The following is a 15,731-nucleotide window of genomic DNA, read 5'->3' on the forward strand; positions in this document are numbered from 1 at the left end:
ATGTTCATATAATATATGTTCATTTGCATTATGGGATACTAAAGCAAGTGATGTGAAGTCATTAGCCTGTATATATATGAGTTGCCCACTTGTGAAGAAGTTAGTTCACATGCAAACTTTGTTTGCTTACACTTGGATAAAGGATTAAACCAAGAATATAATTTCTTGGCATCTTTAATTTATAACATGTTAAATACTAGAGGTAATTAAATAATAACTTATCTGTATAAGTTGCAAATCATACTGCGTGGGTTAAGGAATTGCTAATTTTATTGGAATACCATGGGTTGATATAATAACAAACTATACAAATGAAGGAAAACTCACATCAGGTGAAATTCTCCAAATAAGTTTTAATGAGTTTATCTTCATTTGTATAGTTGTTATTTACTGTTTCTTAGCGGTTTTTGGAAACATTTATTTTGTTCTTATAATTAGAAATATACTGGATGGGCACATGATGATTAAGAGAAACATTTTTGGAGAAAGAAACTCTCAATAGAGTACTAATATATTTCATTTCACTAAATGAATTTAATGTTATTTTTTGTTATTACCCAATAATTTTAAATCAGATTAGCATGCCATTGGAAATTGAAATACCCAAAAATGTGTATACTCCTGTAATTATCTTTTTAGATTGTATGTAGTTGAATCCTTCATGTATAGCTCAGTTTTTACATGTGGCTGGAAATACCATTGTGTAAATTCAGATAATTTTTTTTGTGCAATGATGTGTGTGCATAACAAAGTGCTCATAATCTCAGATGATGATGCCCACTCAAGTGTCATTTTACAGAAGAGGTTAATCCGAATTTACATAATGTGATATTTCTAGTCCGCACGGTTAGCTGTGTGCTTCGCAACCACATGCCTGGGGAAGGAGTCCCCTAGGTTTGATTCCTGTTGACGACGTGAGGAGCTTAAGGATCTTCCTGAGCCATAGCCAAGTTAGCCGGTCTTGGGCATGGATAGCAGGGTCCCCCCCAGTTTATCTCGGGTTTTTCATCCAGCAAGCAGACAAACTGGCCTCGTGAACACACACACACACACACATGGTCATGAATATTGCCCTTAGGGGATGCAGCAGAGGAGTAGTGATCCGGCTGCATTAATACGTCAGTAACCCCTCATTAGGAGGGGACTCAACCCATTCTAGACGGATGAGAAGGAGATATTTCTATCCAAAATGCAAAAAACCAAGCAATACATATACATAAATTATATTTATCTTTAGAAAAATCAAATCAGAAATTTATGTATTCAAACAATAACTATGATGTTTCTGCTGCTTCTGGCATATTTGTGCAGAGTAGATCACTTCTACAGAAATTTTTAAAACATTTTTGTAAGCAATTCCTTATTTCTGAAAGAACCATGAAAACTTTTTGACACCGGGGTTGAAAGCTACATTATTTTAGGTATTAATCAGCCATATAATCCTATGGACAGTGGTATCTTCCTTTCTATTCCCATCCACAGGATTCTGTAGCTGATAAATACCTAAATGAATGCACCGAGTGCCAAAAAACTTGATTCTTTCATTGTCCAGAGGTAAGGTGATGATGATTTATGGTTTTAACAGCAAATGTCATACTGTGCTATATCAGAGGTTATAGCAGTACACAAGGTAAGACACTCGCAAACATCCATGCCTGCAGCAGGATTAGAGGTTAGGAATTATGAAAATTTTGAAATTTCCTGGGGAATGATCTGTTCTTCACTGTTTGCATCAATGGCAATTTTCATGACTTATGTATATGTAAGTAATTAAGAGATTTGGATTTCTTTAAAAAAAATGACCATTGAGAAAGTGATTTTATTTATTTCTTAGGCAAAAGAGATTCTTGCAAAGGAATCAAATGTTCAGGAGGTCAAGTGTCCTGTTACAGTATGTGGTGATGTTCATGGCCAGTTTCATGATCTTATGGAATTGTTTCGTATAGGTGGAAAATCGCCAGACACAAATTACCTGTTTATGGGAGACTATGTGGACCGTGGTTATTATTCTGTTGAGACAGTGACATTATTAGTAGCTTTGAAAGTAAGTGCATGTGATTGTTCTGTTATAATGAAAAATATTTGAAAGTTTTATTTACTTACAAAAAATATTATTATCTGTAACAGGTCATTATTATTATTAGTTCATAGAATTATGCAGATTTTATAGATTTTCTGTCATTTAGTTTAAAAAAAAAAAAAAGGTGAGCTTGAGAAAGGCTTCATCTCTGGAGCAGGGTGCCCAATTTCTCTTAATGTGCAATACGTTTTTCAGTTTTCACTGCTAGGATAGACATTAATTTACTTTGTATATGTGTGCATGCACACACACATATATATATTATCATTTCATTTCTTTTCTTTTTTTCTGGAAAAGCAGTTGTTGATCAATTAAACTACTTGGACTGAAAACTGTTCAGAAAATGTTTTTTTTTTTTTTTTTTTTTAGTCAATGTACAGTAATATCCTGCCTTACAATGCCTCACTTTACACTGCTCACACAACACTTTCATTTATGACCAGTACCCATTTATATGATGGCTTTAGTGATATGGCGCTGTGAATCAACTGATGCTCGTGATATCAATTTACAGTGTTGTACACTACATCTCTCTGAATTTTTGTATCTTGTTGTGAATTATAATAATAATCAGCCATATAATCCTATGGACAATGGTATCTTCCTTTCTATTCCCATCCACAGGATTCTATAGCTGATAATTTTTTGAAATTTGAAATACAAATCATTCAATCCCTCCTTACAAACCTATCAACCAAATTGTAAATTTGGTTGATAGGTTTGTAAGGAGGGATTGAATGATTTGTATCTTGTTGTGAATTATAATAATAATAATGGAATAAACTTCAAAGTAAAAGTGCTGTTGCTTCTAGTGAAAATAAGACTCAATAAACCTATTAGATGCTAAGATTAAAATGATTAAATTTAGTGATGCTGATATATCGAATAGATAGATAATAACTTGTTTAGACTGTAGGCTAAACTTATGCACTATTGTTATTAGTTGTTTAAAATAGATAAAGTTCTTACTGAAGTGAAAAGCACTACACCGTTTAATGTGAGAATGACCAAGTGAGGAATATAGTCTCTCAAGCAAAAATATTGAATAGGGTGGTCAATTCAGAAAGTAAAGGTGGGTGGGAGAATAAAGGGATGTTGCTGTTTCTATATACTAATGCCAGAAGTATCAGGAAGGAGGAGTTTTTGGCATTGGTTAGTGCAACCTCGCTAGTAGTTATAGACATTAGTGAGACTTTGCTAACAGCAGATGGTGTAGTTACAGGGATTGAATGTAAAGGGTTTAGTATTTTCAGGGAAGATGGAGAAGATAGGATGGGGGGGGAGTACTGCTGATGATAGCAGAGAAATTGCAACCAAAAAGAATAGACAGGTGGGAGGGTGGCTGTTCATTTGAAGCAGTCTGGTGTGAGATTAAGAACAGTAAAACAAAATATACAGTTGGTTGTTGCTATAGGCCAGAGAGTTCCACAGATGGTCTGGAAGACATGAATCGGCAAATTAATACAATGAGTACAGGTCGAATGATTATTATGGGGGGACTTCAACTATGGAGATATGGACTGGAAGGAAGAAAGATCACATGGCAGAAAGGAAATAGAATTTATACACCTGCTGAGAGATAATTACTTAAGGCAGCATGTAATGGAGGGGACTGGTGGTGGGAGAGTATTGGACCTGGTCATAGGATCAGAAGAGTTATCCATAACCAAGGTGACAGCAATGCCTCCAATTGGTGAAAGTGACCATGCAGTCTTGACTTGAGAAATTGTAAAACATGAGGAATATTTATCAAGAAGGGGTATTTGTGGAACTACAAGGCAAGTGATTATGACATGCTTACTTATATAACGACACCTGTGGCGAGTTCATCACTACAAGAAACACGCGTATTAACCACAGTGAAAATTATTTAATTGTAAATATTTCATCCCAAGTATCTTAGGACATCATCAGTATAGTAGTTTAAACAGTAATAGGAATAACATACGGTTAGGGCACATGGTTATAATAGAATCTCAGTAAACGTGCGTGATGTGTTACAGAAGTAAAAAAAAAATTATTTTACACAATTTTGTATGACAATTTCCCATACTTTAGGAATAGTAAGAACATCGTTGCGGTTTAAATTTGGTCTGTGTAGTAGGGCTTCGGCACTTTCTTTATATAAACGTTCATGTTTATATAAAGATCTATGTAAAAGTTTAGACTTCTCCCAATAGATCCTATGGCTTGGATTTTCAATTCCGTGTTGAGAGAGACCATATTTCTGTGGTTTAAAAAGGCTAATGTGGTCTTGATGTTCTGAGATGCGTTTCTGAACAGACCTACCTCTGTCCAAAGTAAGACAATTTGCAGGAGCATGGAATCTCATAAATGCCAGGCAACATCAGAGGTGAGAGTTTGTCCTTAGGAGAAGGTAATAATTTGTAAATTTGGTTGTTAGGTTTGTAAGTAGTGGCAAAATTGTATTTCTTCATAATTTTAGAAAGACGTTCGGAGATGCCTTTGATGTAAGGTATGGGAATCCTATGGACTTCTTCTTGTCTGGTTTGATGTGTGGGAAAGTGACTGATGATTTTTTTAAGTTGTTTTAGGATTATATCCATTTAGGATGACTGTATTTTTGATTACTTCTAGTTCTTGGTTTAGAGATTCTTCAGAAGAGCAGAATTTGTGTGCTCTGGAAACTAGTGATTTAATAATGCCAGATTTCTGAGATGGATGATGAACGGAAAAATTGTTAATGTAGCGATCTGAAAATTTAGACTTGCGAAAGACAGACATGGTGATGGAACTGTCTTCTTTTCTTTGAATGTGTAAATCTAGAAAGGAGATACCCTGTTGAGATTTTTTTCCTAATGTAAAGTTGATACGAGGGTGAAGAAGGTTAATTTTATCTAGAAACAGATAATTCCTGTTCAGAATGATCCCAGACTGCAAATACATCATCGACATATCTTAACCATATTTTTGGTTTGGATTCAAAAGTGAATATTTTTTCTTCAAGGTGTTCTAGAAACAAGTTTGCTAGGTTTGGTGATAAAGGAGATACCATTGCTGTTGCTTCTTCTTGCTTATAAATTTGTCATACAAAATTATGTAAAATAATTATTTATTTATTTTTTTACTTCTGTAACACTTCTTCTGCAGCTTCTCCAACTTAAGTGGGGTCACTGTTGATGATGAGTCTTCTCCACATCCTCCTGTCTTGGGCTGTCACCACATCCAAGTTCTTCATCCTCAAGTCCTCTTCTTCCAGCTCCCTCCATCTCTTTGGCCGTCCACGCTTCCTCCTTCCTTGCATGACCCTTCTTCCCACATATTTGTCCTCCCTCCTCATCACATGACCAAACCATCTCAACCTTGCCTCCTGTATCTTCGCTCCTAAGTTCGTAACTTTCACTGTTCCCCTCACATAGTCATTTCTCAGACGATCCTTTGTGGTCACACCGCACATCCACCTAAGCATTCTCGTCTCTGCTACTTCCATCCTGCTGATGTTATTTTTCCTCAGGGCCACAGTTTCTATAGCATATGTCATAGCTGGCCTCATTACTGTCCTATAGATTTTGCTTTTCAGATAATAAATTTTTAATTCATATTTAATTTTTAATAATAAATTTCTACATAATAAATACCTTAAATACTTCTGTAACACGTCACGCATGCTTATTGAGATTCTATTATAATGATGTGCCCTAACTGGATGTTATTCCTATTATTGTTTAAACTACTGTACTGATGATGTCCTAAGATACTTGGGATGAAATATTTACAATTAAATAATTTTCAATGTGGTTAATACGTGGGTTTCTTGTAGTGATGAGCTCACCACAGGTGTCGTTATATAAGAAAGTCTTATTCCTTCACAGGGAAATGACAGCGCAGAAGACAAATTTACTAGGAAAACTGCAATTAAAACAGGTTAAGATACGAGCTAGAATCTCTTTTTTAAAAAAGTGCAGACACGATAATCTCATTCCAATCTTTGAAAAACTGAAGGAAGTCATCAAATCTCTAGGTGCCTATAAAATTTATCAAAAAGCAAGCCATTCCTTACTACTCGATCAGTTATGAGTTTCCAAGCATGAATTAGCAACAAACAATTTAAAAATTATAGAACTAGAAACAGACTTGTCAAATACGTTAAATCAAGATTTGCTACAATTGATTACAACTGTCAATGAATTAAGGGAAAAAAGCTTTTGATAAAAGCAATAATCCTCTGCATAATAAATACCTTAATTTACTAAATCGATCAAAAATATGAATATGAAAATATTCATATTTTTGGGAATATGAAAAGGATGTGTACTTAAGTTTTGTAGATTTGGAAAAGGCATATGACAAGGTGCCCAGAGAAAATCTTTTTCAAAACACTGCAATTATATGGAGTAAATGGAACATTATATAGAGCAATACATAGTCTATATTTAAGTTGTCAGGCAAGGATGCACATTATCTCCACTTTTATTCATTATCTATATGGATCACATTATGAAAGAAAGTAGCATCAAGCATAATATTAGAATTGGAAATATCAAGCTTAGCTCTTTGCTTTATGCAGATGATGTACTCCTAAACACATCTAATGCAAATCTCCAGGATTCACTGATTGAATAACAGCTGTAACAAATTTGACATGAAAATCAGCAATTAAAATAGGCCAAAACTATGAAAATAGGCCAGAGCCTGAAAACTTTAGCTGCATTCTGAATGGAGATCCTATAGAACAAGTAAAATATTTCAGCTAGTTAGACATAGTTTTAAGTGAAGATGGCAGGTTAAATCTGGAAATTAAAATAGAATAAGCAAAGCTGATATGGTGGGAAACCAGTTGGATAAATTTATTATGACATAAGAGAGAAATTAGCCAAAATGCTAAAGTAGCAGTATACAACACAGTGTTTAAACCAGTTTTAAGCTATGAATCTGAGAGTTGGGTTAGAAATAAAGCATTTGATCAAAGACTAGAGACTGTATATATGAGGGTTCTAAGAAAAATTAGGGGAGTGAACCGATGCTTCATTGGCAGAATCATATTATAAATGAAGACATTTGAAAGGAACCTGACATTATTAGCATTCAAGAATGTATCAGCAGTGCTAATATCAGGTGGTATGGCCACTTAAATAGAATGGGTGAAGAAAGGTTAGCAAAACAGGTGTTTGATGGCAGGAAAGACACCTCTCTAGAGGATGAACAAGGTCTCGGTGGATTGATTTGGTCAGAATTGCCTTAGCACAAAATGTTAGATATGACAATATTGGAGTGTTCACAAGTCATAGATTGATTTAGAGGAATATTGTTGATAGGAGATTAATAATAATGTAAACTTAATCATATAGTTGTCATAGTAACCTGAACACCTCCTTAGGGGTACATATTAGGAAATTGATGATTATAGTACTGTAAAAGGAATCTGATAAGGTGACATTGTGGGAGGTACACAAAGCCCATCAAACTATGCTTTAAACTCAGTGTGTCCACATTCACCACAATGTCAGGCAATACATTCCACTCATCAACACCTCTCCATGAAAAGAACCTAGCCCCCTGCTCACACCCTCTTTATACAGCTTCCCAAGGTTGTTGCCTTGTTCTTCTCCCATTCCATAAAACATTTTTCCCCTATTAGCCTGGTAACAACCCTTTACCAACTTAAATGTTTCAGTCGTATCACTTCTTTCCCTTATTCACAAGGCTTTGCAAACTTCATTCCCTTAATCTGTCTTCATATGCCGAACTCCCACCATTTACCACCTTATCTGGACTGTTCCAGTATTTCCTCGTCACCATGAAAAACCAAGGGACCAAATCTGTACACAGATTTGGTCCCTGTACATACACAGAGTGATCCATATGAGGCCTGATCAAAGTCTTACACAATGGAACCAGAATCTCTTTATTTCTACAAGACATTATTTGCATCATTGTTATAATCTGATGTAATGACTTCACAACTTGTGCAGTGTGACCTCTGAATTTCAGATCCTTGTTCACCACTACTGCAAAGTCTCTTGACTCATCAACTTCCCTCAGAATTTCCCCACTAAGTGTATACTTTGCATTCCGTTGTGTATGTCAGATTTCAAAACTTTACATTTGCAACATTGAATTGCACCTCCACACACTTGCTTACTCACACAGTCTATTCAAGTCCTGAGAGGCCATATCTGCTTGATTCTTCATCACTCTCCCCAAACTGCAAACAGTTGTACACTCAGTGAACTTTAGAGATACCTATCTAATAGCATGAATAACAGTCTGTACTCTCTGAGGCATTGAGACATCAGATGCTGGAGTGTTGCCAGAGGCAATTGCAGCCATGCTTGTTGTAGACAATGCTGCGCCTTAGACGTTGGTCCCAGATATATAGATTTAATGTCTTGCTCTATGGCTTCCCGGAGAGAGTAGATCAGATTTAAATCTGGGTACCTTGGGGCCACTATATGGTCCCAAACTCAAATGAGTGGTTGTGGCACAGTGAGGTGGTGCATTGCTCTGCTGAAACAGACCATTGGCTGTAAAACACAACTTCCCTTTAACAAACCCATAGCTAAATTTGTTTATTTGAGGAAATAAGTGCAATATTTGTTCTGATTTTTATGATGTATTGTTCCCTGTAAAATCATCCATCATTCATGCCCATACTTTGTTTGACAGATGATGACTTACTACATAAAAATTGTATCACATTGTCAACTTTTTTGTGAAATGGTTTCACTGAAATCTTCATTAACAAGCCTTCAACAGCTGTAGAATTCCTACCTCCTCTTCTCAATAAGATATTCTTATTCCACTGTTTTATATGAAGGGAATGCCAGAACATATTGTAAAAATTTTAAAGCCTCAACATTTCTGTGGCATTTTACCCTAGCAGAAAAATCTCTACATTTATCATCACCAAAGGACAACCTTACTCGACTTAATTTTCCAAGCGTGTACCGGATTCCTTGCTCTTGTGGCTTTTATTATGGACAATCTGAAGATCTGTCCCTGTCTGTTATGAAGAAAATTAGTCCGGCAACAGCTATCATGAGCCTGAACAATCAGGCTTGCCAAACACCTGAACACAAAGTCCTCTAGAATAAGTCTAAAATCCTGCATAAGTGTAAATTTCGTACAGTTCATCCTTATGAGAAACTTGTGAAAAGTTCCTTCATTGTCCAAACTTACATAGATCTGATGGTTTTATATATATCTCTATCATGTGAAATAGTTATTTTTTCAATCTGCTTACTTTTCCCAATTTATTTAATTATGTCTTTGTTTTTTATATAAGTATGCATTTGTTACCCTACTGTAGCTATGGTAGCACTTTTTAGAATATTTGTGTATATTATGCTGTTACATAATATGCAAATTGTACTGACGAAACCTTTTGACACTTGGGGAAAAATTTTACTATTAAAGATTAAGAAAATGTAACATGGTTTTTTTTTTTTTTTTGACAGTATGCTAACTCATGTTTTTCTAATTTTAAAACTGGTCATTGCTTACAGTGGATACCTCTACTTCTGTTCCAGCTTTGTCAGTGGTGTTGGAAAAAAGAGGGAGCAAGTTAGAGTTGTGGACATTAAAATTGCACAGAGTAAGATGATTGTACTTTAGTTTAGATTGCAGGCAATCAAGCTACAAGGATAACGAGGTCAGAATGATTTTCAGAATTGGGGAAAATGGTAGAGAGGCAGTGGATGAATTATTAGGCAAAGAAATCTTTAATCACAGAAGGTCAGAATGGGGAAATTCAAGATTAAGCATCCCTTGATAAGGAATATCAGATCTCACAAAAGCTCAAGTACCACCCTGCAAAATCAGTCATACAGGATGGACAAATTAGTTTGGACAATTAAGATAGGCTGTGGTGATTGTGGCAGAGATTTGGTGTTTGGTCAAAAAAAAAAGGGATGTGATATATTTTAGAATTCTTGAACTTCCTGATATTTCTCATATCAAACATATCACAGCTCTTTCCTCCTGTTTTCTTGTGTTGCATTGTCTTCATAATCTGTATTCTATGATCCTAATATCATTTTTAGCATTTTCTTTGCTGCATGCAGTTTCCAAGTGAGATGTTATCAAGGTCTTGTAAAGAGACAAAATGGCTCCCTTATCTTTATGTGACAAGATTTGTTTCAGCATTGAAATTATCCCCAGAGTTATTTGCAGTCTTTGCTGTATGACTCTTGAACTTCAATTTCCTATTTACTGAAACTTCACAATCCCTGGCATGATCAGTTTCTTCTAGCATAATCCCACCAATATAATATAACATTGGATATCTCATTACACTAAATTGCATAACTTTCATTTGTTTACTGACATTGAACTGATGCCATTTTAACATGCCTGCAATTCCATCTTATTCAAAACATTCTGAACATGCTGCATGTCGTTGCATTCCTGATTACACTGCTTGTCATTGCGTCATCAGCAAATTGTTATTTTTTCTCTGTTAAATCCTTCCCAAAGTCGATGTAAACAACAGACCAAGGACTGATCCTTGTGGTACACCACAAGTTACCTTATTAACCCCCACCCCCCTGTATATCACTGTTTGATATGTCACAGCTATCCACCATCCTCTTATCCATGTTAATATTACATAATCCAATTCCATAGTCTCCAATTTATGCAACAGTCTTCCATTCTGTCAAAAGCCTTAAAGTCCAAAAACTATTATGGTATATCCATTCTCATTGCCTAACTCAATGTAACATTATTATAGAATGTGAGCAAGTTTCTCAAGCATGACCTTCCCTTATTAAACTCATGCTGTCCATTGCAAAGCATAGTCTCTGTTAATCCATTTCTGTATGCAAATCCTAACCAACTTTTCCAGAATCTTCATCACCACTCCAGAAATTCCGATAGTTGGATACACCGCCATTATACTTAGTCTAGTGATAAATACTGTTACAACTTGAACAGTGCATAAACCTTTAATCTATCAGTAAATCATTTACAGCATTCAGCAGATACAAACTACATGAATAATGTGCATATAGCATTTCAAACTCAATGTTTGAAATGTTCCCCTTTTGCCTTCACACATGCCCGAAATCTGTGAGGCCACCTATCGATGGCGGCACACACATCAACATCCAAAAGATGCCACTGCTTGCTCCATATCTATCTTCAGGCTGATGATGCTGGGGTGTGGTTGCTTGCAGGCAACTCTCTCAAGCTCTGACTACAATTTGAAGTCCAGCAGATTCAAATCAGAACTCCAGATGGCCAATCAGATTTTGATGTGTGGTCATACACATGTGCCTCTAACCACTGTGTGGTCCTCATACTGTGTATAGGGGCTTAGTCCTGCTGGAAGGTCTACCTACCGTGTCACTGCCTACTGGGAAACGAGGTGTTTTTCAGGGGCTGTACCACAGGTTCCAGCACGGTGTCTTGATACACTTTGGTGGAGATTTTGATCCCTTTCTCAGAGAAATGCAACTTGGATACCCCTATACATCACTCCCACCAAAACCATCACCGATGTGGGGTGAATTGTAAATTGACCTCTGAATCCTGGGTACTATTGCACCTGCTGTGTGACCATCTGGGGTTTACATTTTCACGTGATCATTTTGGCAGTTAAACGACTCTTCAGTGGTGAAAATCTTCTCATCTGTGAAGGGAATATATCTGTGTGTGTGTGTTGTTTGCATATTGTTGGAGAAGTGCGTTTGATTTTATCTCCCTCTACCACATAAGTTGTGGTGTTAGAAAGTGTCCAGTAGAACATTGATAGGCTCTCATCCCCAGATCATCAGTTAGTGCATGTGACATTGTTCTCTGTGAAATGTTCATCTCTCGCAACATCACTTTCTGCATTCTCACAGGATTATGGTGGAGGCATGCCTTCACAACCCTCACAAGCTGTTGTATGCTAATGCAGCATTGTCAGCCTGTTGTTTGGTAGTCAGATACATCTTCTGAATCTTTTACAGTTATTAGTCCGATACACAAACATCCTACTGATCCCGAGTATTTTTAGCATGTTGAAAATAACAGGTGGCTGCATTCCGACCTTGTGAAGTGCTACTACAGTTACACGGGTCTTATCTCCCCATTGCATGTTAACCCATACAGCTAGACAACTGTCTCTTTAGTGATAAACAAGTGAATGTTGGCTGTCAACAGTGCCACTAATGGAATCTGGGCTTACGCAGTTCTGTGGGCAGCATGAGGCTGTGCAGAAGTTGTAACAGTATTGATGGCAAGACTGTATATTTTTTTCCACTCTTGTGGAATCTTCCCTGTTATGAGACTTAAATTATATAGCCTGGCCAAAGGAATGGCCACTTCAGCTGAACATTATTTTAGCATCTGTGCTGATATTCCCTCAGTCACTCTTGCTGATTTCTTATTCAGTTTGTGCAATAGCTCTAGTATCTCTTCATACTTGAGTTTCTTCATTCATTGAAGAGGTAGTAGTAAATTCAGTGTTCATACTCTTGGTTGATAGTTTTTTATAGAATTATTTTTAGTTGTCTTTATCTTGTAGAGTATACTTTCTTTTCATACTCAGACTTAGCTTTCTGTACATTAATTATAACTCTTCTGGTCTGCTCCTTATAATTTCATAACTGACTTTGAAGGGGCCAAATGCTGCAAACTCGCCTCCTGCCCAAATGGCAGTCATTCTTTTGGGCACAACTTCTGCCCACCCAGTTTCCACCACTCTCATATCCAGATGGTACTGTAGTTATCTCACCCAAAGCCAAGGCTGACTTACTAACATGACTCTTCTCTTCAAATTCCTGCATTGATGACCTGGGCAAAGTTCCCTTCACATTGCCCATGTCCTCCATGTCTCTCTTCATATCAACCATAGTCTTCTGACAAAAAGAAATCTGAAGAATCCTCAGTAACCTGAAAACAACCATCTGGTCCTGATTGTATCGCACCTATGTGTTAAAAAATTGTGCCCCAGGACTAACACCTATTCTGTATTGCCTTTTCAATCTATCCTCTTCAATTGGCATCTACCCTACAACATTGAAGCAGGTCCATATCCATCCCATCCCAAAGAAAGGTGATAATAGTCAACCAACAAAATACTAATTGCTCTCACTTTTCTGAAAACTATGGAGAAAGTCATCAACAACCAACTCTTGAACAATCTGGAGTCGTCATATCAGCTAATCAGTGACAAGCAGTATGGATTCTGCCACTTGCGATCTATTGCTGATTTTGATTTCACCACTCACCTCTGGACTCAAGCCATGAAGAAATCTGGAGAAACTCGTGTGGTTGCCTTTGACATTTGTTCGGGTTTGGCATGGGCCCAGTTAACAAACTGCTATCCTGTTGGCTGCCTTCCTCACTCTGAAACTGAATTGTGAGCTTTCTCACTGGTTGCTAACTACATGTTATGGTCGATGGTTTACTCTACTCAGATTTCCCCACCAGTGCAGGAGTACCCTAGAGTTCTGTTCTTTCATCTGCTCTCTTCCTTATGTATATAAATGACCTGCTCTCTCTTCTTTTCATTCAACAAACCTTATAGTGCCCAAGTATTAGAATCTTCAAGATCTACCATGACCAGTGACTGAACTTGGATCTCCTAGCTATATCCCAGTGTGGCAAAGACAACCTTGTAAACTTCAGTGCTCAGTCCTGTCTGATCACTCGCAAGAAACAACTTGTATTCCCCCCCCCCCCTTACCTTCAATAATACTGAATATTCAAACACAATCAGATTTCTCTGCTAGGACTGCCCTGCACTCCGATCTTTCCTAGCACAACCACATTGCAACTATAGCTTCTGCAGTCTCCAAAAAACTTGGTATACTTTTTCGCACAAGGCACTTCATAGCCGCTTACTCTATATGAAGCTCAAGTCTCTCCATCCATAGAATATTGCTTCCATGTTTTGGGTGGAGCACCAAATCCTCTTTAAGATTGTTCGGTTCTATCCAGAAGAGGGCACTTCATCTAATTAATGATCCCTCTCTTACAGATGACACTGAACCAACTTCACTGCCTTGTCCTTCATCTCATCTACTTCTGTCCTTTGGAACAGCTTCTCCCACTCTGCCTTTCCCAAAAATTACAACTGTCAGCTAATAAGGCAAAATGTGAACAGATTCCTTCTTTCTTTTATTCCTCTTGCTCTCACACCACACTAATGTACTATAAGTCTTGTGGCCTTTCGTGTGTTTGGATCAGATATTTAAAAAAAAAAAAAAACCTGTCTTCTTATGTGCACAGTATTCCTTCCACATCTTTTTCTTCTTTCCTAATCCTAAATTTCTTGGGATTATGCATCCATTTCATTTCTATTCTATTTATTCTTCAAACTGTAGGGACACATTCCAATATTGTGTGCATCCCATTGAATAACTGACGCCGTGGCACAGAACCTAGCATGCCTCTCAGTTCATAATTTCCTGCTTTGTAGTTCAGCATGTACTCTTTTCTAAATGGAATATTCATAAACTTAGCCACTTCTCAAGTCAGTACTGCATGATTGCTATCACCAACCAGAGGCAGAATAGTTACTTCTTTAGCCAAAACACCCTCTGAACACTAGAATCAAATTTAACACTTTTTGACCTCGAGTTCATTCTGTCATATGCTGCTTGAGGAAGTGGTCTTGCAACAGCTCAATAAATTCAGTTTCATTCTTCTAATGAGATTTCAACCTTGGTACCCAAAGAATCTTCAGGTAAAGTCCACCCCCCCCCCCATTATGATTACTTCTTTCACATCTGTCATCTTTATTTTACCAACTGCATTTCTTTTGTCACTATCAACTGATCCACTAGGTCTGTAACAGTATCTATGTATTTGATCTTGTTAAACTCCATCTCCCACCAAATGTCTTCAAAACTCATTACTACATGGAACCTTACTATTCTTGTAGTCAGAGATCCCAACTCTAACTGGATTCAAATAATCCAATATCATTAGTAGTACATTAACAGACTCACATGTGCTTGTAATCATGCTTACAATTTCAGATATGTTAATATTCTGCTTATAAACAAGTGATGTTAAAATACTTCATTGTGAGACTTGCAATACAGTAGATTCCAATTAATTATTCCACCCATTAATCGAGATAGCCCTTATATTTATTATTTATATGGGTTCTCCACAGAGTCAAAAGACTCATTGCAAGACACCCACACTATATACACTAACACAATACCTATCATACATCTCAAACTTATTCATTGTTGAGGCACTCACAACTATCTCTAGCAGTCCACTCCACTCATTCAGCACTGTGCACAGTAGTTAACATGTGGTTGAATCATAGCCTTATGAAGACAAATACTAACTTACCTATCTATACTTGTCAACATGTTCAACATCCAAGTAATCATCTGAGCTATTTTTCCAACTCTTGCAGTATATCCTCTGAATTTCAAATCTCTACCCACCATCACCTCCAGATCCCTAGCCTCACAAATTTCCTGTAATCTAGTACCATCAATATGATACGAAGTATGTAATCTTTTCATCCCAAAGTGCATTATTACCTTGCATTTTACAGCATTAACTTGACAACCATTGTCCTATACCATGCTGCCAATTTATTTAAATTATCTTGCAAGATATTCATATCACCTTTATTAACTATTGCCATTCCTGGTTTTGCATCATAGCAAACAACTGAAAATCCCTCTCCTCTCAAATCTTCTGCTATATCATTAATGTACAAATTAAACAGCAG

At 36.8% G+C, this 15,731-nt stretch overlaps 1 protein-coding gene across 1 annotated transcript in view; it reads left to right on the plus strand.

Annotated features, from left to right (window-relative positions):
- Positions 1-15,731, plus strand: part of mts (protein phosphatase 2 catalytic subunit mts) — a 97,817-nt gene that overhangs the window by 15,410 nt on the left and 66,676 nt on the right. Inside the window, exon 2 of the mRNA XM_090404408.1 lies at positions 1,835-2,044. Coding sequence (XP_090260534.1) covers positions 1,835-2,044 — 210 coding nt within the window. The remainder of the gene's footprint in view (positions 1-1,834; positions 2,045-15,731) is intronic.

Source organism: Typopeltis vanoorti, chromosome 14, assembly GCF_054136105.1.
Source record: "Typopeltis vanoorti isolate ZY-2024b chromosome 14, IOZ_Tvanoo_1.0, whole genome shotgun sequence".
Classification (NCBI taxonomy): domain Eukaryota; kingdom Metazoa; phylum Arthropoda; class Arachnida; order Uropygi; family Thelyphonidae; genus Typopeltis; species Typopeltis vanoorti.